Genomic DNA, 22730 nt, shown 5'->3' with positions numbered 1-22730 from the left:
TATTTTAATTGTTTTCCAAATTATGCGATCTCTTTACATGACCCTAACCTACTTAAAGTATTAACTTTAAATATTAAAACACAAGGTTTTGATATGTTACAAGGATCTCAAAATTTAGCTATTGTATATCGAATCTATTATAAAGTAATGACCACTTTATGTCCCAATGTAATACAAATAGATACAAAAGGACAGACAACTTTCTTTTAAACAAATTCTGAGAAATCAAATATAATAATTCTCAAAACCATCCAATGGTCTCAAATAAAACTTCCCCAGGATTGGAAAATTCAAACATCTAATCACTCAGTAAAAACTCCGAAACATAATCTTCCAAATCAAATTATTGAACATATAGACAGAGAAATCGAAATACAATATAATCACATATCTCCATCTCCATCTATAACCAGTACTGATGATACTTATCTCCCAATACCAAGATGGTCGTTACCCTCAACTAGCTTTACGAAAGTCTGTGTCTAGCATTATCAGACCTACTACTCCTTCGACTTCAGAAACTGAACCTGAAATACAAAGCTTAGTAAGAACTCAAGAAAATATACTTAAACTAGTATACCAACCTATCTATACTGAATCACCAGATACTGATTTTCAATTATTAACACTACAAAAAGAAAAGAAAATAAACAGAGATTATATACAACAAGATTATATTAGTCAAACTAATAAAGATTTTCGAAATTGGTATTTAACCACTTTCTCAAAAGAATTAATAGATATGACTCATAAACAATATAATAAGTTTTTGAAAAAAGAAAAAATAACTGTAGGATTTTTTTAATGGCTTAAAACCACCTTATTATTAAAAGGAATAAAACTCCCTGAATTTAAACTACATACTTTAGAAAATCAATATAATACCTATATTACAAGTCAACAGAAACATATTCGTAGTATTCATCCTCCTGAAGAAAGTATAAAAATAATAGATAAAAATCAAGAATTAGAAACTCTAGCTACTCCATATAAAATACTTTCTGGAGAAAATTATCTTAAAATAGAATTGTTACCCCACTTGATTGAACAAAATAATTATACAAATTTATATTTACAAACCATAGGAAAACAAACCATTAGGATAGAAAATATTATCCAACAACCACAACAGAAAATAGAAGAAAAGAAAAAAGCAATATTATTTAAACCTCATCCTCTAATAAATAAAGACAGATTTCAAATGAAAGAAGAATCTTCATTTGAATTAATGCACCGGCTAATTACTAAATTAGCTACTTTAGATATTAAAGAAAAGGAGAAATCTAAGAGCAAAGAATCAGTAATAAAAATAGCAGAACCAGTAGCTATGATGCTCCATGAAATTCCAAAAATTCCAAATACCATTACTAATATTAAAGATGCCTTTACCCAAGACGATAAGATTAATAGAATAGATTATGGTCGGAAAATGAGAATTACCGCCCCATCTAGAATGTACCATCATATACCTACTCCAGTCGATGTACAATTTGAAGAAGATCTAATATCCCATGTTGTGTTCTATTCAGGAAGGACTATTGTAAATTGGAATATAGACGAAATGTCTGAATTACAAATTCTTGACACAATGAAACACATGACCATGTATGCTACTGCATGCAAGGTCTCTGGTGCCCATGACCAAGATGTAGCAAAAGCTATTATCTATGGATTCACAGGTTGGCTCAGAGGATGGTGGGATTTCCACCTAAATGATATATCCAAACAACAAATTTTATCCGCCACTAAACAATCTTATATTAAAAACGAAGTAAACCAAGATATAGTACAATTCGAAAGTGATGCTGTTAATACATTAATATACAATTACACTCCACTTTGTTGGAAGTACGGCTTTACTCGAAGCCCGATCTGAAGATTTGCTCAATAATCTTCGATGTCCAACTCTTTCCCATTATAAATGGTATAAAGATGTTTTCTTTTCTCGACTCCTCATACGTGAAGATAGTAGTGCTGAAAAGAATTGGCCAAAAGAATAATAGTAAAAAAGAACCCACTATTGCTGAATTAAAACACGAAATTAATAAAGTAAAATCTGAATTGATTAAGTTAAAAACTAGAATCAAATTATTAGAATTAACCGAATTAACAGATAATAATTCCGAAGATGAAGAAGACATAGAATTTACAACTTTACTACATAATATGGAAGATAAACATGAATCCTACAATTTTAACCAAGAACTTCAATTAAATTTAATCAACAAAATACTAAACCAAAAATGGTACTCTTTGGTTAAAATCATAGTCCAAAACGAATATACCTTTCAAATATTAGCTCTAATAGATTCTGGTGCTGACTTAAATTGTATAAACGAAGGATTAGTTCCCACAAAATACTTTCAAAAAACTACACAAATATTAAATACAGCCGATTCCAATTTACAATAGTCCTTCCTGAATAGGACACAGTATGGGATATTAGATCTTCTTCAAATATATATATATATATATATATATATATATATATATATATATATATATATATATATATATAACATGATATAATATATAAAGGTATGGTTTCTATAAGGTTAAAACCTTAAACAATCCAATTAAGGCGTACCTCCAAATTTTATCATAACATGTAATTTTGGTGAATTTTTTTTTTAGGATTATCTTAAAATCTATTTTCATATCTAATTATAAAACTTTAAACACTAAGAATGGTTAAAATCAAGTAGATCTATAAACAAATGAAAACCTTGAAAATGGACGGTCTAGATAATGTACAAGATGCACTATATTTGGGACCTAAAATCTTTTTTGTTTTTTTGTTTTTTTTCATATTCATAGATCTCGATCGAATGATCATTTAGAGGTTTTTTCAACATTCAAGCACCCTTTTCCAATGGATTTTTTAGGTGTATATGTAATTCTACATTTTAAGGCTGCATCTTAATATTAATTTTTTCCAATATATAATATAGTGAATTTTATATTTATTTTATTAATATATATTTGTATTATATATAGCATCGTAAGTATCTATTACATAAATAAAATATATTATATAATAAAATATATTACATATTATATAATAAATATATATTATATAAATATATCATATTACATAAATATATATATTAGATATAATACAAATATATATTAATAATTTAAATATTTATAATATATAACATAATATAATATATAATATAGTATATTTTAAATTTATTATATTAATATATATTTGTATTATAGAGTATTGTAAATATATATTACATAAATAAAATATTTTATATAATCAAATCTATTATTTAATACAATATATATTATATAATTATTATGCTTGGTATGGCCCTTGCAGTCTATTTTCCACACGATTGTGCTATTGTTGACCAGAACTAAAAGGGAGATGGGAGTATTATCATTCAATGAGGTCGTGCAAGCCAAGATATATATATATATATATATATATATATATATATATATATATATATATATATATATATATAGCTTATGTTCTAAACAATCAAATTAGAGCCTATCTGCAAATAGTGTCTAGAAATGTGGTTTCAATACTGAAAATATTTTTGATCGCTTTAAATTATATTTTTCATTTTATTTATAAAGTTTAAAGCTTTAAAAATAGTGTAGATCGAGAGATCTATGAAAACTTGAAAATCCTGAAAATTAACGGTCAAAAAATGTGTTACAAAATACACTATTTTCAAAACTTGAAATCCATTTTTTTCTCATGTCCATGCATTTTGATGTCGAGATTATCAATTTGAGGATATTTGGGCATCAAAACAACCTCTTCTAGTGAAATTTTTAGGATAAGATCTAATTTGATTGTTTCGATCCTTGGCTCTATATAAAGTTTCCCCATATTTATTACATATTAATAGTCTAAATATAAATATATATTATATAGTATAGTATAATATATAATGAAAATTGTTTAATGCGGGTTGGACCACATATTGTAGAAATACGGTTCAGAGGTATAAAGCATACATCTTAAAGATAGATGCAAATAGGTGGTCCATCTAAAAACAGTTGTAACTAACAGTCCAAATGTTTTATTAATATAATTATTATTTATAGTTTTTAATATTTTTTTCATATTCAAAGTCTCCATGTTAAAGATTATATATAATCCAAAAATTAGGATCAAACTATATTTAAAAAATATATTTATTGCCAAGCCCGCATTTCTAAAATATGCGGGTTGACCACATGCTAACAGTGTCTATATATAATACAGTATATTTATATTTATTTTATTAATATCTATTTGTATTATATATATTATTGTAAATATCTATTACATAAATAAAATATGAGAAAGTATAGAATGAGACCATTTACTTTTTATACAAAGTGGTCATATTAATCTTGACTATTGGATGTGAAATTGGGTGGTTGCAATTGTTCCATTGACCAATCTCAAACTGCAAAAGAAATTTTCTCTAACCTTGTGACATATCTAAGCTATCAAATTTCATATCAAATGGTTGTAAGGAATTGTGACCACCTTGTATCAAAGGTAAATAGTCTCACTATACAATCCCATAAAATATTGTATGTAATAAAATATATATTATAAAAATATATTATATAATAAAATATATGAATAATTAAATTATAAATATATATTAATAGTTTGAATATAAATATATAATACATATAATATAATATATAATATATTGTATTTTATATTTATTTTATTAATATATATTTGTATTATATGTAGTGTTGTAAATATTTTAAATATAAATATGTATTATATATTATATAAATATATTATACTACATAAATATACATTAAATATAACAAATTTATAGTAATAATTTTAATATAAATATATAATATATATAGCACAATATAATATATAACATAGTGTATTTTATATTTATTTTATTAATATATGTTCGTCTTGTATATAACATTGTAATTATCTATATTATATGAAATGTTAGGATTAGCCTACCAGCTCATATGAACATATGGACCCAACGACCCAGATTGAATCTAAGCCGATTTGACGATCACAACCTTATTTCGTGTTCGAATTATAATACAAACATAAATTAACAATATAAACAAGGGAGGCGTAATAGGATTCAATGAACCCTATTTTAAGTTCCATCATTTTAGATGAAACATTTTTTTCTTTAACACATAAGAAATTACCCAAAACTTGTTTACTGTATAAGTTCCGTGCATCGAACGCATGGACAAGTTCCTACTTCCTCCCCCTAAGTTGATGTTATCGATGCGCCCTAATGATAATTGCAATCTCTATAACGCATCTCTCCACTCTCTCTCCCTCTCTTTTCTCTCAAGTTACTAAATTAATGATAATTGCGCTTAGGCAATAAATTCCCATTCCCCCTGTAACGCATCTCTCCACTCTCTCTCCCTCTCTATATAACGCATAAACTCTCCACCATAACGCATCTCTTTACTCTCTCTTTCTCTCGAATACTTTATCCAAGTGGACAGTTTAAAAAGATGAGAAACTAATAAATACATTGTTCTTATCTTTAGTTTGGTTGTAAGTTCTACATATGTGCCCCTCTTTTTCATAAATTTTAATTACGTTTTTTAGGGAAAATTACTAAAAAAAAACTCTAAAATAGACTATCTATGTAACTTACCCACCCCAATATTTTCTCACACGTTTTTCCCCAAACAACCTTTTCTCGCAAATAACTCTTCCAACCCAAAAATAGCATGAAATAAAACTAAACTACCCTTGTTTGTTTTTATGTGGCCTTCTCTCTCCTGTTACACGTGCTCTGGCAGTACAAACACACGATCTGGCATTCTAAATGTGCACTCCGACAATGTAGGTCTGAGCCGTAACGCTCCATCATTATGAGAACTCGCTCCAGTAGTGCAAAGACGTGCTCCGACAATGAAGTCTCTGAAGCCACAACACTCCAGCAATGGAGGACCGCGCTCCGACAGTATAAACAAGCACTCCGGCATTCTGAGTGTGCCCTCCGACAATGCAGGTCTGAGCCATAACACTCCAACATTATGAGAACACGCTCCGGCAGTGCAAAGACGTATTCTGGCAGTACGTTACTTGGGACCTGCGAATTCATTTGGTTTGTGCAAGAAGGGCATTTCCATCCAAAAAAAATAAAAACTTATTACCTTGGAGGTTTCTATGAGGAAAGGTTGTTTTTGAGAAAAAAAGTGAGAAAAAATAAGGGGTGAAGGTAAGTTGCATAGATAGTCAGGTGTTTTTTTGTAATTTTTCTTTTATCTCATCTAATTATTATTTTTTGAAAATTGAATGAGCCAATTCTGTTATGTTCTCTCTTCCACCTTTTTCTCTACCTCTTATGTTAACTTGTAATTAATCTCTCTATGTCATTAAATCCCTCCTTAATCTCTCTTTACACTTATTTATCTCTCTTCTTAAATCTCTCTCAATTTCTCCCTTCGTAAAACTCTCTTTAAAAAAAACCTCCGATGTCCTCTCTCACTTAAAAGGCTAAAACTCTCACGCCTCACCAAAAGCCTATCACACCTAAACTTATCATATAAGGAAACTCTCTCTCTCTCTGGCTACTCTTATGTCTTCTCTTTTCATCTGATCTATCAAATATTACAATGCCCCATGTCTTGAAACATAAACCATCTATTTTTCTCTTTTATAAGTTCATTTCTTTAAAAAACCTCTTACAAGGGTTTTTCTATCATAAATATTTTGCTAACAAAAAGGTAGAAGGTACGTTATATATCTCTATCTCTACGTAGCATTTTTTGTTGTAATGTAATTTTTTAATTATAGAAAAAAAGTGGCTTGGGCTCACTCACTCTCTATACATATCTTTTTGTAATTGAATAAAATAAAAACAACAACATTTTTATAATTGTTGTTATCGTTGTTGTTGATATTATTACTATTATTATTATTATTATTATTATTATTATTATTATTATTATTATTATTATTATTATTATTATTATTATTATTTATTTTCTTGAATTATTCATTATTTTTATTTCAATTACCTCTAACTTATTTATTTATGTTACTCTCTATTCTGGCTTTCTCTTGCTATTTTTCAAATGGATTATGTCTCTTACTTTCTTATTTGGTATGGCCCATTGGTCATGAATGCTAAAGAAAAATAATTTTTTTAATTCCTATGTTAAATGATGTATTGATTTGTTTTCATCTCAATTCTTCCCTTTATCTGTGTTTAATTATAATTTTTATATTTTAAATTTCTTTGAATAGTACATTTAATTTTGTAATAACAATATTATATTTTTTAAAAAAAAATATGTGATTAAATATTTATAGGATTTTTTTTTTTAAGGAGATACTTGAGTTATTTTTATTTTCTAATTATGAATTTTATCCCATGTCCTCTAATTTTTTCTCACTATTTTTCATTTGTACTATGTCTCTCTTGAATACTCTATTTAAAATAGCATTAAAACAAAATTTGGTCTCCTTCCAATCTTATTTTTTCACAAATAATATATCTGAGTTATTTCTTTCTTTCATGGTTTTAAAGAAATTATATTCTTCTCAAGTTGCTGCAAATATTATATTAAAATAATATTTAATATTATATTCATAATTTTTTAATAAAATTATTCAATTGTGAAGATAAATTCAATAATATCTAAGACCATGTTTTATTTAAAATATTTTTTATTAATAAATATATTCCAAAGATTAATATTAAATATTACGTGCAACGCATGTGCATATTACAGTCAAACTTACAAGGAGTCTAGTCCAATCAGAACTGGTTTGACAGCTAATAGAATTCATTGGATTGGAACATTAAAAAGCAAAGAACAATTAGAGTAATAGTTTTTTTTTAAAATGCACTATAAAAAAATAATCAATTTTGTTTAACATGTAAGAATTGCCAAACTAGACAAACATTAAACTTAATCAATTTTCGCCCAAATTTTATTTTTGTTTCACATAGGACCAATCAAAAAACTAACCGGTACCATGGGTCTGGTTTGGTTTTCATACCAGGTGGCCCGGTTGGGTATTCGTAGGTGCTTATCACTCCTCCCTCTTTCTCTTTTCCACCTTTCTTTTCTAAAATTAGTATTAATGCACGTTAGCCCTCTATTCATGATCAATGGGACATGAGATCAAGTGTGTTTAATTATGCATTAGATGCCACGATACTCTCCATGTGTAAATTAAGAAGCTAAAATTCATCTTATCCATTTATTAAATGCCATGGTTTTCTCTCTTCAAAAACTGCATAATGAGTTTTAGATACTCAATTGCAAAATTCAGAAAGTAGGATTTATCTTATCCATAGATAGATAAGATGTAATCCAGTATAAGATTCACGTTGTACATTGGTTCACATTGGGCTCATATGTTCATATGAGCTAGTAGGCTAATCTCATCTTTTTTCATATATATATATATATATATATAAGTATTAAATATTATGAGTAAAAAATACAGTTATAATTATTTAAATATTAAATATTATTAAATAATAATACTATTTAGGTCGGGTCCAAGTCCACATGAACCCAAGCCTAAATAGTATTCAAGTCCAACATTTAGACCGAGACCCGGAACCAGGTCAAGTCCCGGTCTATTGCCAAGCCCACTTAAAGAGGACTTATCGAATCTAAAATTTTGATCCACTTTAGTATTTGGATAGCGTTTTGAAAAAAAAAAAAAAGGAAAATAGAGTTCTAACTTCGATCTGGTCAGTTTGAGTCAAATCATCCTCACTATCCAAACTGTATCCTAATTATTTATTATACGATAAGTTTCTGTCAAATATAAAATGCAAATAATGTTTATTTTATATTATATTTAGATTTATCACACGATGTGAGGTTACATCCTTAGAAGTTGGAGTCCCAAAAATACTCATAACTTTTGCCATAATTACATATATCAGATACGATCTTTGAAAAAAAAGCTGAAGGGGCATTGAATGCAAACAAATACAAGGATATGGGGGAAATTACAAAAACAAAAACCCTAATACCGCACCCTCTACGTGACTTACCTATCTAACGATTGCTCACTTTTTTCTATGAAACAAATTTTTTATGCAAATACTCCCAAAAGATACTTTTCATTTTTTAAAACAAAAATACCCTTTCTGTATGCAAAAATCATTTTCGTGATGAAAATATCCTTTTCCTACACAAAAATTATTTTCGTCATATTTGACATTGACTTTTGAACCAAATAGCACATTGTCAGAGTGAACCATCACATTATCAGTGCGCACAAGTGCTATACTACCATAATACAACTTGGCGTTACTTTTGTACCCAGTAACACATTGCCAGAGCACACCATCACATTGCCATAACGCACAAGTGCTAGACCACCGTAAGACAACTACCAGTCCGAGTGAACCCAGTAGCACATTGCCAGAGCGCAAAAGTGCTAGACCATCGTAAGACAACTACCAGACCAAGCGCTAAGACAACTACCCGACTGAGTGAACCCATTAGCACATTGCTATAGCGCACAAGTGCTAGACCACCGTAATACAACTACCAGACCGAGCGCACCGAAGCTGAGTACTGTCGGACCGCTTTTATATAGTGCCAGAGTCTTGGAATCTAGTAACATTTACTATCAAACCACCTCGGACCACACTTTACACAGTGTCGGAGCCCTACTGGCGGACCGAAATTTACACAGTGTCGAAGCCCTATTGCTGACCGAAATTTACATAGTGGCGGAGCCCGAACCTTATTTACATAGTGCTGGAGCCCCTATTTTGATTGGATAGAGAAGAGAGATGTGTGGGTTAAGTTAAAGTAAAGGAGGTTAGTTTAAGTATTTTTTTATTTTTTATTTGGTTGGAAAAATTTACATAGAAAGTGTATATTTAAGAAAAAAGTGAGAGAAAAATTTAGATTGGTGTAAGTTGAATAGAAAGTGCAATCTTGAGGCTTTTTATAATTTTCCCAAGATTTTAAATAGTGAATAATGATGAAAATAAGAGTGCGATAGAAGACAATGAAAACCATGATGATTTTCACGATGAAAAACACTTTAGCTTAGAGAGAAAAGGAGCATGATTTCATCCATTAATTTGTATATATTAGTAGATTTAAGTATAATGTACATAGAAATATAATGGGTGAATAACAATAAAATTTTTAAGAACAACAGAAATCAATAATGCATTTTGGACTTCACCGTGTTAGACGCAATATCCGTTATGCGGAAGTATCAGAGTTCATGTCAATGATATATATTCGAAATACAATATAAGAAATGAATAAAAACTAGAATAAAAAAAAAAGTAGTCTTATATATAATTAAAATATCAAAAATTTAAAAATTCGAAACATAACAATATTATTTTATAATTTCAATGTTTATAATAAAAGCCTATGGCATTAATAAATATGAAAATTAAATATAAATAAATTTTCAATGCAAAAAGAATCAGTCAAAATCAATGGTTTAAAAAACGGATCGGTGACCCGGATCGGGCTTCCAAAAAACCGATCCGGATCGGCGAATCGACGATCCGGATCAAAAATCGGGTGAATCGGTCAGAATAAAGCTTAAAAAAAATTCGAAAAAATTATTAAAATTCATTATAAATATTGTTTTTTAGGAATTCAATAAAAAATGAGGGTACTCCATTAAGAATTTTCATGTTTTTGAATGAATATGCGAATATTGATATGTTCTTTTCCTGAACCGCCATTCAGCATTTAATTTACAGTATTTCGTGCTCATCCCTACACTGTTGCTGTTGGGATTCGATATGTGAATAATATGGCTGGGATAGGGTGGCCTCAGAATCATCATCTCTCTCATTTTCTCTTTGAATGATATGGATTAAAAAAAAAAAAAAGTAACAAATTTTCAAAAAAATCGATCATGGATTAAAAAAAAAATCACAAATTTTCAAAAAATTCTATCATGGATTACAAAAAAAAATTTGATCATGGATTAAAAAAAAAAAATCACAAATTTTCAAAAAATTCAATCATGGATTACATAAAATTCGATCATGGATTACATAAAATTCGATCATGGATTACAAAAAAAAACAAACAAAAAAAAACAAAAAATTCAATCGTGGATTATAAAAAAAGAAAAAAACAGTTCGATCATGGATTACAAAAAATTCAATCATGGATTACAAAAAACTCTATCATGGGTTACAAAAAAAGCAAAAAACAAAAAATTCAATCATGGATTACAAAAAAAAAAACAAACATTTCGATCATGGATTACAAAAAAAAACAAACATTTCGATCATGTATTACAAAACATTCGATCATGGATTACAAAAAATTCTATTATGGGTTACAAAAAACAAAAAAATTTCGATCATGGATTACAAGAAAATCGATCAAGTATTACAAAAAAATCTATCATGGATTACACAAAAAAAAAAAACAAAAAAAAAACCGTACGGGACTCGCCGATTCACTGTTCGGACTCGCCGATTCCGTACAGTGAATCGGCTATTCACTGTACAGAATCGTCCGGTTCTCTCTAGAAGCGGACGATTTCCGATTTTTTAGGCGATCCGGTCCCCTTTTCACGATTTCCGAGTCGAACCGGGCGAATCCGGTTCGACTCGACGTTTTTTAAAACATTGGTCAAAATATAAAGTTATTCAAATAATCAAAGAAAGAAAAAAAAGATGGTTTTACGTCACATATTTTTGTTGAAAAATCGGTATAATTTTTGTAAAACAACTCGGAATTCATTATAGGATATCCAAAAAATTGGTCAAAAACTATTTTTAAAGCATGAAAAATTTGTATAAAAATTTTCTTTATCATAATTTAAGAGTTATTTATAGAAAAGTAAAATGAGTCACAAATGAAAATTACAAGCACTAAAAGCTATATATTTAAGATTACAAAAGATACTAAAACCAACTTTATATTCTAATATCATAATTAGAAACAAATTCACAAAAATATTTGAAATGAAGAAATGAAATATTTTTTAATTTCAAAACATAAAAAATATGTGGAACATGGAAGGATGTTATCATATTTTAGTTATGACCATTATTAAATATATTAAAAGACTAATATTTCAATTAGTATTATAGGAAATATATTATAAATTCTTTTTTAAAATTTTCAGCCATGCTCACTACTCGGGCGACTCAGCAGAGTAACTCGGCTTGGGCCAGGTCCAAGCCCTTGGCCCAAGCTGAGCCTCTAAGCGTGCAATGGAAATATAAAATCACACTTCATCCAAATGCTTTCAAAACAACCAATACAAATCTAGAATTTGAATCCTCAAGAAATTCATTTCTAGCTTTTCAATCGTTTCGAGCATTTGTTTTTCTAGGGAGCAAACTACAGAGCTTGCAATGACACGAAAAGCAAAACACATGGTCCATCCATTGGCGGACCACTGCAGTAACTGTCCTACCCCATTATGGGGCCTTTGGGCCATTTGTTTTGCCCCAAATTTTACGCACATATTCTCTTTAAGCCCAGCTATGGAACCCATGAAAAGTATTTTAAAAAATAGAAAATAATTTTTTTAGAAGAGAAAAAATTGTTGCACATCTGTTGACCCTAGAGGAAGTATTTAAAAAAATAGAAAATAAATTTTTTAGAAGAGAAAAAATTGTTGCACATCTGTTGACCCTAGAGGATTTCACTCCCATATTTTCTAGATTGCCTCACCATCACAAGATGACCATTTCTTTCTTCTTCTTCTTTTAAACAAATAGCTTTCATTTTGAATTGTTAGAGACAAGATCTAGCCGCACATGAAATGGATGGTCTACCCTCATTGGGTTCAAAAAAACCGTTTTCCAAGGGACTTTTTAAAATTCCTTTTCATGAGCTTCTTCCCCAGATCCAAGCGAATGAGCATTAAATTCGGGGAGAAACAAACGCCCTTAGGACTAAGAAACAGGGGAGGGCGGGCCAAAATAGTGGTCGGCTCCTGCGTGGCCCAAATGTTTTCCTCATTAGGGCCTGTTTGGATGGGAGGAAATTAGGAATCTTGAATACGTGAAAGCCAGAATTTTCAGTATCAAGGATTCTTATCATGGATTCCTCAAATCTCTTGTTTGGATAAACTGTACAAACTTCATGGATTCCTTACAATCATTTCCATATCCACAGTTCAGTAATCAAATAGATTATGGTGGAAACCGTATAACATGATTCACCTGGAGAAAGAGAATGAATAAAAGGAATGACTAAGCATTGTCCTTTAATCTAAACGAAACCCGATAGCAGAAGTTTCATTTGATGGAAGAATCACTATTGGCCAATTATGCATGTACAGATATACCAAAAAAATACAAATCATGAAAGAGAACCACAATGACCATTCTATGAAACCAATCACCTCCATGAAACCTGCAAAATGTGGGAGTGTATCGTATACCTTGGTGTATAGTTGATCGAGAAATCATAAACGTTCTGCATCAGCAGATTGCGTATAATTGAGTCCTTGTAATATTAAGAAAATGATCAAATAGATAAGGTAATATTAGAATTCTCAATCTCACGTATTAAAGGAGTTAAATAGATGCAAATATATTCTTGGCTGACAAAACCTACCTGCAAATCCCTCATTTCCACCCATTAAAGGCCTCTGTTACAAGATTACACACAAGCATTTTGGGTCCTTGCTCTGATTTGTCCGTTGCTTTTCTGTTTTCATGCAAGAAGAGTGAGTTTAATCAGAGGATCTGAGAGGTAGAGATAGTGGGGGGTGGGGGGTGGGGGGTTAGGTGTTATACCAACAAAATGATTTTGAGAGAATTTTAAAGAGAAGAAGTTCTTTGAGACTTTCAATGAGAATGAGTGAGAGGATACCCTACCCAATGATCTTGAGAGAGAGAGAGGGGTGGGCCAACAAAATTGATTATGAGAGAACTTTAATGAGAGAGAAAGCACCAACAAATTGATTATGAGAGAATTTTGATGAAAGCTAACATACCAACAAAATGATTATGAGAGTTTTAATGACATAGGTACCAACAAAACGATTTTGAGATAATTTTAATGAGAGAGAAACCAAATGATCTTGAGAGAGAGAAAGAGAGGAGGGCACTAATATAAATGATCTTGAGATAATTTTAGTGCGAAGTCTACCATGAGAGAATATTTAATGAGAGAGAGTGAGAGAGGGTACCAACAAAATGATTTTGAGAGAATTCCAATGAGAGAGAGTATACTTCGGGAAAGAGAGAGAAGAGAACACCAACATGACAGAGAGAGAGGAAGACACCAACATGACGATTTCAAGATAATTTTAATGAGAAGTGTACTATGAGAAAATTTTAATGATAGAGAGAGAGAGAGAGGATCAACAAAATAAGAGAGAGAGAGGACACCAACTTAGTGACTTTGAAATGATTATAATGAGAAGTATACCGTTGCCCTTTTCTGAGGAAGGGGGTTTAACTACAACATGCATTGTCGTGACCCCACCAGGAAAATCACATATGGGACTCCTACACTCTCCCAAGGTTCTGTTATTCTCCAATATCCTTCCAGCATTGATTAGCTTGACATCACTAACAGTCCTTGGACCATTTTCCTTATCTGCTTAAAGGACAAAAAAAAACTGAGGAAACATATATCGATAAAGAGATCGAATTTTGATTGCATGAACAATATAAGAAGGAAAATTGTTTCATACGGGCTGGACTGCTTTTCTACATATGCGGTCCAGAAAAGAGTGAAGCATCCATCTTAAAGATGGATGCAAGTAGGTGTTCCATCTAGAACAATGGAAACTAACAGCCCAAATGTTTTCTTAATAAAATTATTATTTTTAGTTTTAAAAATTTATTTATTTATTCATATACATGATCTCCATGTTAGAGATTACATGTTCTTAAAAGTTAAGTCTTAATATCCATCTCAAAAATAGATCTATTAAGAGGCCCACATTTCTACATATGCGGGGGCTTGGCCACAGAGAAACCGGGTCCATATAAGAGAGCACTGAAAATTCTGGCTCAGACTGTTCTCTTCTCTTTCTCTGTTCTCCAGTTATAATCACTGCTGGGCCTGTGTTTCATCAAAGTTTTTTTAAATTAATATTATAGCTATTGACATAATCTCATAGTATATCATATTCTATCTCCCATAATAAAGGAGAGTTAGCCTCCGTTTTCTTTTTCATTTCAGCATTATCTTCTTAATTAAAAAATAATAAATTACCTCGATTAATCGGAATGATATACTCCACATTATTTTCTAACCATCAAGACAGATAATTTTTTGCATTAGAAGTGACAGTAGCTAAATTTCTTTATGAGTAAACCAAGCATAGGTAGTTTCATAAACCAAAACAAATTATCTCATATCAAGTAGGGAGCCATCCTTTTCTTTCAAAGAGGGGATCATCAACCAGTATCAATTGTGCATAACTGCCTTCTATCACATATAAACTGCCTGTGTGTAATTTTTGGTAAGTTGTTATCTAAGAAAAATCTCTTAGATATGGTGCATCACCTATAAAGCACTTTCGCTGACAAGCAAGGAGGAAGGTAAAGGTAAATCCAAGTGGGGCAAAAGTAAAAGAGGAGTTTCAGTAAGATTCATGGCAACCCAATTAGAAAAGGGTAATCGGAAAATTCTCATACTAGGTACAAAAGATTTCTTCTTATCTCATAAAAATACTCAATGAAATTATAGAGAGAGAGAGAGAGAGAATATAAGGGAAGAAACTTAAGGAGCTTAGAAAAAGCATAATATGAAAGTAGTTATCACACTATCTGCAAGGGACTGCTTTTATCTCAAAAAAATGGCCAATGAAGCTAGAGTGAGAGGGGATATAAGGGAAGAGACTTCAGGGAGCTGGCTAATAGAGGAGGAGAATCCCAACATGCCAGTCTCCATAGTAGACATTGAGAACAACAAACTCCAAGGAAGAAGGATACAGGGAAATATTCATCCACCAACATCATAACTCAAGGAATAAGAGAATCAAGAAATCAAGGTGGTCGCCATACTCCGAAAAACAAGGAGAATCTTTAATAATTAATAGGGTGGAACTGAACTAAGACATCTAATCCCACCAGTAGCTCAGGGGGAGAGAACAATGTATTCTATCATGACATTTCAAGAATTTCATAGTAACCATGGACAGCTAAACAAGTAGATGTTCCGCAAGAACATCATCAATGTGAGTAAAGTTTCCTGCTGAAAAGAATTCAGTTAGTAAATACTCAAAGGTTGTAAGTAATTTCATAATGAGCAGGAGTTTGAATTGTAAAGAAAGACTTTGCATCATCAATAAAAGGGAGAGAAAGGGATTTTAGAGGAAAAACTCACTCAAACATACAGGGGAACTAAAAAGGAAGATGTATACTAAAGAAAAGAGAAAACAAGAATTGAGTATCATCAATTGTCAAGAGGTTTAACCGCTTAAGGCACATATAAGAGCAGTCATTCCCTAGTTATCCCAAATCAAAAGGTGGAAAGCAAAGAAAAGATGGCTTAGAAAAAGAAAAACAGCATCAGAAGTGAGAAACTTTGAGGTTCAAAAGATGGGGTAACTTGAGGACTAAGACAATGAACTCTCAGCAATTTACTCGAGATCTCATATGAAGTTAGGATGGGTAATAATATTAAGTAAGCCAGTTCAGTTCAGCGTGATAAATGGCGATTTAAGTTTGCCAAGTTTCCACCAAATATGTTCAAAGAACTTGCAAGCCCAGCTTCTCAAGGACAACAGAAAGTGTGATGTAGTCGTTTGTTATAGAACAAGTTAGGTTCCAGGATTTTCTCAAGTATACAAGAAAAAGAAGAGGAGAAAGAGAAGGATATTTGATTTTGGATCTTGTGAAAAGCTCTTTTTGGGGTGGACTCCCTTGCAATCTATGTGAGAGGGTATAACCTCTCACCTCCTTTATTTTTATTTTAAGTTTTCTTATTTATTTATTTTATTTTCCCTCTTCCCTGCATTAATTGGTATCAACGATTGAAAAATTCATCCATCATAATGCCACCAAAACCTACGCTCATGATCAACGATATATAGCCACATATTGGAGCTTGTGAAGCAATAATAAAAGAGGGTGTAAATCAAGACATGGAAGATATTCGAAGATAGTCCAGCAGAATAAATCAGAGGCTGCAACGATTAGAAAATACCTATCGTCAAGAAGAAGGTGCTCATAATCTCGTAGATTTGATACCAAATCTTAAACTTCAAGATCAAATAAGAAGAAACTTGAATATATTAGATACCATGAAGAGGTAAATCTCAGTGTGAAAATATGTTGAAAACCACCCAAAAAGTGGTCGAAATTTCGATAATTGATTATTAAAAATAAACTACGCTATGTGTAGCATGTGAAATAGCACCCTCTGAGCTCAAAGACGAAATCGAGATTATGTTTGGTATTCCAGAGTTCCACTACAAGTTGTACATCAAGTTTTTGATTAATTGGTTAATTAAAGAAGACAATGTAATCAGGTAAATGGTGGGACTTATCACCAACAAAGTAAAGGACTCTAAAAGAAATGATGAATTCAACAAACTGAAGGTCAAGCTTCTCCCAACCCTAAGGGAATGATGTAATTAGTTTTTTTTATTATTATTTTATTAATTTTTAGGGAGATTAGATCTAGGATTTGGCTTTCTTTTTTTCTTTAAAGAAGTTTTTAGGTTTGAATTTTGGTTATTTTGGGTTTCTAATTTTCTTTTAAAGTATTTGTGTATTTTTCCTGTAAGGAATTGAGGGGTATAATTAAAAGTTCAATTTTTTTTGGAAAAAAAATGAAGGAATGTGATTTAATATTTATTAGGATTTCTTTTCTTTTCTCTTTTTTTTTGGTAATGTTAACCTTGATTTATTAGGGTTTCTTTGGGAACAAATTAGGTTTTTGATTTTTCTTCTATTAATATGTAATTGGACAAGACAAGAAAAAGAAGTTGAGAAGAGAATATTTGATTTTAGGTCTTGTGAAAAGATCTTTTTGGGGTGGACTCCTTTGCAGACCCTAAGGTATAATCTCTCATTCCATTTATTTTTATTTTTACTTTTCTGATTTATTTATTTTGTTTTCCCTATTCTCTGCATCAAAGACACAGAACTAGTATGTTCTCATAGCAAAAGCAGTCTTTTAGGACAACAATGTCCTGAATGGATATTTCTCTCATGAATTGCGGATCAAAAATGCATGAAGAAGGTCACCAGTGTAGTTCAAACTCAAATGTGGTAAAGAATGCTATTGCAGCAGCAAAGTTACACAGATTGCCACTAATCAAAACTAGATGAAATGTCTTTTATTTCCTCATTAAATAGCTAATCACCAATGGTTGAGATTCCACAGAACCGAAGTCCTCGAACGATACCTAGGAGATAGAAAAAGGTTTAATCTCAAGGAGCCTATCCTCCATGAATAGTTTGTTCTTAGATCTAATACCATGTAACAAAATAATAAACCAGGAAAAAATGTCTTTCAATCAAAATATAGACTTGAGCCAATAACCAGATCAAGGGGGAGACTTCCGCAAGAAACTAGATCAAGGGGAAGCTCATATATGGTTCCAAATAAGGAGAATGCAATCTCAGATTGTTGGCAAAACATGAGCCTTCAGGGACACACAGTTTGAGCACCATGGCAGGTCGCAATAGATCTAACAGTGAAAAAATTGAAACAGGGAGACCCAATTCCAGTGACCACACTCACATTCCTTTATCCTGTCTAGTGCTATGTAGAGCAACAGGCCCTACACAAAAGACCAATTATAGACATGCTAGAAAGCCGCATTACTTTTCGTACATAATACATAAATCCTAGTGCAATACAAGGTATTATAGCTGAACTAGCATAGCTTATTGCACATTCCATAGACCTAGAATTTTTTACTTCAAAAGTTACACTATTTTTAAGAAATTTTCAGTCATTTATAACTACATTAGGAACCCCTATAGGCTTCATATATGCTTCCCATATTCCCATAATTCCCACTAAAACGAATGGGAGTCAAAGTGCAAATCTAAGTAGTCTCTGACATCAACAATTCTCAGCCAACATAGTTTCACCAAAAGCGAACACTATATGCACATAATTACACCATGCACATAATTAATATTAAACTTGCCAGTTTTGAATTATGAAAGAGAACAAGGACTACTTTTTAGCTAGCAACAGGTATACTGCTTGGGCTTGTATTATTAGCATGGACAGTTGTTATTCCATTTTTTTCCAATATATCCAGCCATAACTGAGCTCACATGGCCACATTTTCATGGAATACAAAAGATTAAGCTTGAACTCAATCATTGCTGAAAATACAGAACCTCAGTGGCAACCACAATGCTCAATACCCATTGAAGCCATCAGGGGCAAAATAAATTAGCTCAAGTCTTCACACTAAGAGGGTGTCCATTGAATATTAAATCCATTTTCACATATAAACATAATGAGATAGATACTAGATGAGAGGAAATCCACATATCCCTCTCGCTTCAGCTTAGCAATTCTGCAAAAATATGACAGGCCCAATCATAGCCACGACAACAAAGCAAAAAAAACCAGGACAGAGATAAAAAAACATATTAACAGGTGATAAAAAGACATAGTAACAGGTTTTATAGTAACAGGCTTTAATTCGATCTAATTTTCCTTACAAATCATCAATTATCTTGGATAAATCAATCAGAATTCAACTATAGGCCTGAAAGGTTAACTGTTCATAAAAAATTAAAAAAAAATAAAATTAAATAAAATTAAAAATTAAAAAACTATAACCCTAAACTATTCAAGAGCCCCAATACCAAATATAAAACAATCATAGATCTTTCAAACCACTAATCCTCAGTAGATGATGAGGCGAGTAGAATAAACAATATTACGACGTGTAAAAACCATGCCAACCTTTCCTATCACAAAAGGCTCATGTTAGAAAGATGAAAAACCATTAAATCAACCCAAATCTCCAACAAAAAAAAATGGAAAATAATATGAATGAAGTTAAATCAACAATCAACAGATCAAAAACCCAAATAAAATGTTTATACCTTTGGGCCATTGAGCAATAATGTTTTCCTTAATGGTGGCAACACTTGTAGCAGCTGGGTACTTTTTAGGGCCAATATCTGATCCATCAAAAAGCCTGAACTTGATCTCGAACTGCTCTTGCCCTCCAGCCATCAATGAAAATAACAAAATTCCAAAGCCCGACAATAAAAGAAAAGAAACCCAAATTTCAAATGTTGGTTTTCTTCTATCTCAAGAATTTCAAGGACCCAACTCACTATTTTCTATCATAATTAAGTTCCTTGAAGTTTTCAGAAAAAAAAAAAATTAATAAATAAAAATCTCCTCTGAAGCTTCCGATGATAATAGAGGGTGTCTACTAATTTATCTCTGAAACTTTTTATACTTCTGATTGTCTGAGATTACAGTGGAAACACAATTCAATTTGTGGTCTCTCCCTGGCTTGTATCAAACTTTCCGGGAAAAGCAACTGTTCTTGTGATTCTCTTACTAAAAGCCGATTTTTTTTGCAGAAAGTCCTGAAAAACTGGGACTCTTTCTCGTGATTCTCTTTCTCAAACACTTGAATCTGAAAAGTCCAACCTTTCCAAGAGATCCTCTCTCCAAAAAACTCTAGATCCAACAAAAAGCTCTCTCTCTCGAAAAACCCAACTTATTCTGGCGATCCTCTCTCTAGAACCTTCTGATCCACCCAAGCATTTACACTGCAACAAAACCCAACTTCCTCTCTCCTCGAAAATATACGCTGAATCATTAGTAACGGATGATGATGAGGCTAGAGAGAGAGAGGGATTGAATAGATTTTAGATTGAGAAAATGCCATCGATGATTTTGAAGTCACAAAGGACGCCAGTCAATGACCCACGCCTCGACATCTTCTCAATACCCCTGGGAACTCACGAAAATAATTCTTTTCAGCAACCCTAAAAAATTCATTACAAATTCTAGAGAGATACCATTTCTTACGATTCTTACTATTTCGAGAGAGAGGATATATTTAACCAGAGAATTATTATTTTGATTTTCTCTGAATAACGCTTCGGATAAGATTACATTGTTGTTCTAAAAGATTTCCTACTTCCGTGGGAGTATACTATCCATTTATTCCCTCGGGCAAAACACACGTTGGGGATATTATTGAGATATCAAATTTTGAAGAGGTAACCTCTATAATATATAGACTAAGACTAATCTCAGAAAAAAAAAAAAAAAAAAAATCTGAAATAACCACTAGATATATTAAAAAAAACTAAGACATCAAGATTGAATACACGCCGTCCAATTTTTGAAGGGTTAGATCTAAGTTTTAAAATAGTTCTTTAATGATTCTTATATGGTTCTGAAATTTCTAGACCAAAACAACCTCCATAGGTTGTTTTGGCAAGGGAGTATATGAACAATATGCTCCTGCAAAAGCATAGTAATTGTGAGTAATTATGATTATTTATTTATTACAAAAACTCTATTGCCCAAACTCCAAACTCCAAAATCCAAAGTGCTAACAATTCCTTTCTAGAAATTTGTTATCATGGAGAGTACAGTTTTTAGAGCAATGATGTTTTTCCTAATGATTGTTAAGAAGCTAATTGAATATAATTTCCATGGAGATGTGGGTTCTTCACCTTGGTGTTTAAGTTCCATTGAATTGGTTTTGCAATTTGCTTTTAATAAGCAATCTTAAGAAAATTTATTTGAGAAAATTAGGGCATTTGAGAGAAATTTAGGGCATTTGAGATGAGAGCTCCAATTCCAAGTGCTGAGACCACAAAATTATTTCAAAAGGAAATTAGCCAATGAAACAAGTGCATATAACAAATAAAATATATAACAACACTAAAGTAAGAAACTTTCAATATATTTAAATTTAATAATCAATTGATTAAAAAAATGGGTTGATAAAGTCCTCAATTAAGACATAGTCACGAGGATTTCCACCAAAATAAATAAAAGGAAAGGGTGAAGAGAACAAAGCCGTAGCAGCCTTAATGGAAAAATTGCTATTATGCCCCTCAAATTAGCCCTATGCAATTAGACTTCATAGGACTTGTTCAATGGTGCCTAGGGCTACTATGAGAAAGCTCATCTTGACTTCCAAATGTATAAAATTTAGGAAGGAAAAAAAAAAAGAAATTGTAAGTCAAACAAATAAGGTGGCTAGACAAGTGGCTTGGGTTTGGATTGTGACCTCCAAAATTTACATTCTTAATGACTATTCATGGTCAACAGAAAATAAAGATGCCCTTTCAAACTTAGTATGTCCAACTAGGGAAAAAGTTTATATAAGTAGCAAATTATGGACGCACCTCAAAAATCCATCTGAAAAGGTAGTTTTAATGTTGAAAAAGCCCTTTGATTGATCATCTCGAGATGGAGATATATGACCATGAAAAATAAAAAGATTTTAAGTCCTAGAATATTATCTACACCGTCCACTTTCAAGATTTTCATATGTTCATAGATCTACTTGATTTTAACCATTTTTTAAATTTAAAATTTTATAATAAGATATAAAAATAGATGTTGAGATAATCCTAAGAACATTTTACGTCAAAATTGTATACCATGATAAAATTTGATGGTGCATCCTACCTCTATAGCTACGGTTGCATCCGTATGCCAACTGCACCCGTCCAACTAGTGTTTTAAAACCCGGTGATTCTCAATCCCAATCGCTGACCTGGATATTGGGACCGAATTGGTTTAAGAATAGTATGGGTTCAACTTGGTTCCTCCTAAAATTCCCTTTTTACATTTTTTGTCTTTTTAAAAAAAAATTATCTAATATTGTACTT

The 22730-nt window shown here is 31.3% G+C and overlaps 1 protein-coding gene across 2 annotated transcripts; it reads right to left on the bottom strand.

Moving 5' to 3' along the window:
* Positions 1 to 13083: 13083 nt before the first annotated feature.
* Positions 13084 to 20837, bottom strand: MUB2 (membrane-anchored ubiquitin-fold protein 2). 2 transcript variants are annotated; one of them, XM_011622775.3, is made up of 4 exons: positions 19959 to 20837; positions 14347 to 14517; positions 13528 to 13620; positions 13084 to 13416 (listed from the first exon to the last, which is right to left on the bottom strand). In XM_011622775.3, exons 1-3 carry the CDS (start codon positions 20089 to 20091, stop codon positions 13565 to 13567), a joined length of 360 nt encoding a protein of 119 aa, XP_011621077.1. In that variant the 5' UTR covers positions 20092 to 20837; the 3' UTR covers positions 13084 to 13416; positions 13528 to 13564. The 2 variants fall into 2 exon arrangements, with proteins under 2 accessions (XP_011621077.1, XP_011621076.1); XM_011622774.3 differs by having other exon boundaries at positions 13084 to 13386.
* Between the last annotated feature and the right edge of the window lie 1893 nt (positions 20838 to 22730).

The sequence above is a fragment of the Amborella trichopoda genome, chromosome 10 (genome assembly GCF_054954075.1).
Source record: "Amborella trichopoda isolate Santa Cruz 75 chromosome 10, AtrichopodaSantaCruz75HAP2 v2.0, whole genome shotgun sequence".
Taxonomy (NCBI): domain Eukaryota; kingdom Viridiplantae; phylum Streptophyta; class Magnoliopsida; order Amborellales; family Amborellaceae; genus Amborella; species Amborella trichopoda.
This window is presented reverse-complemented; position numbering and strand designations above follow the sequence as displayed.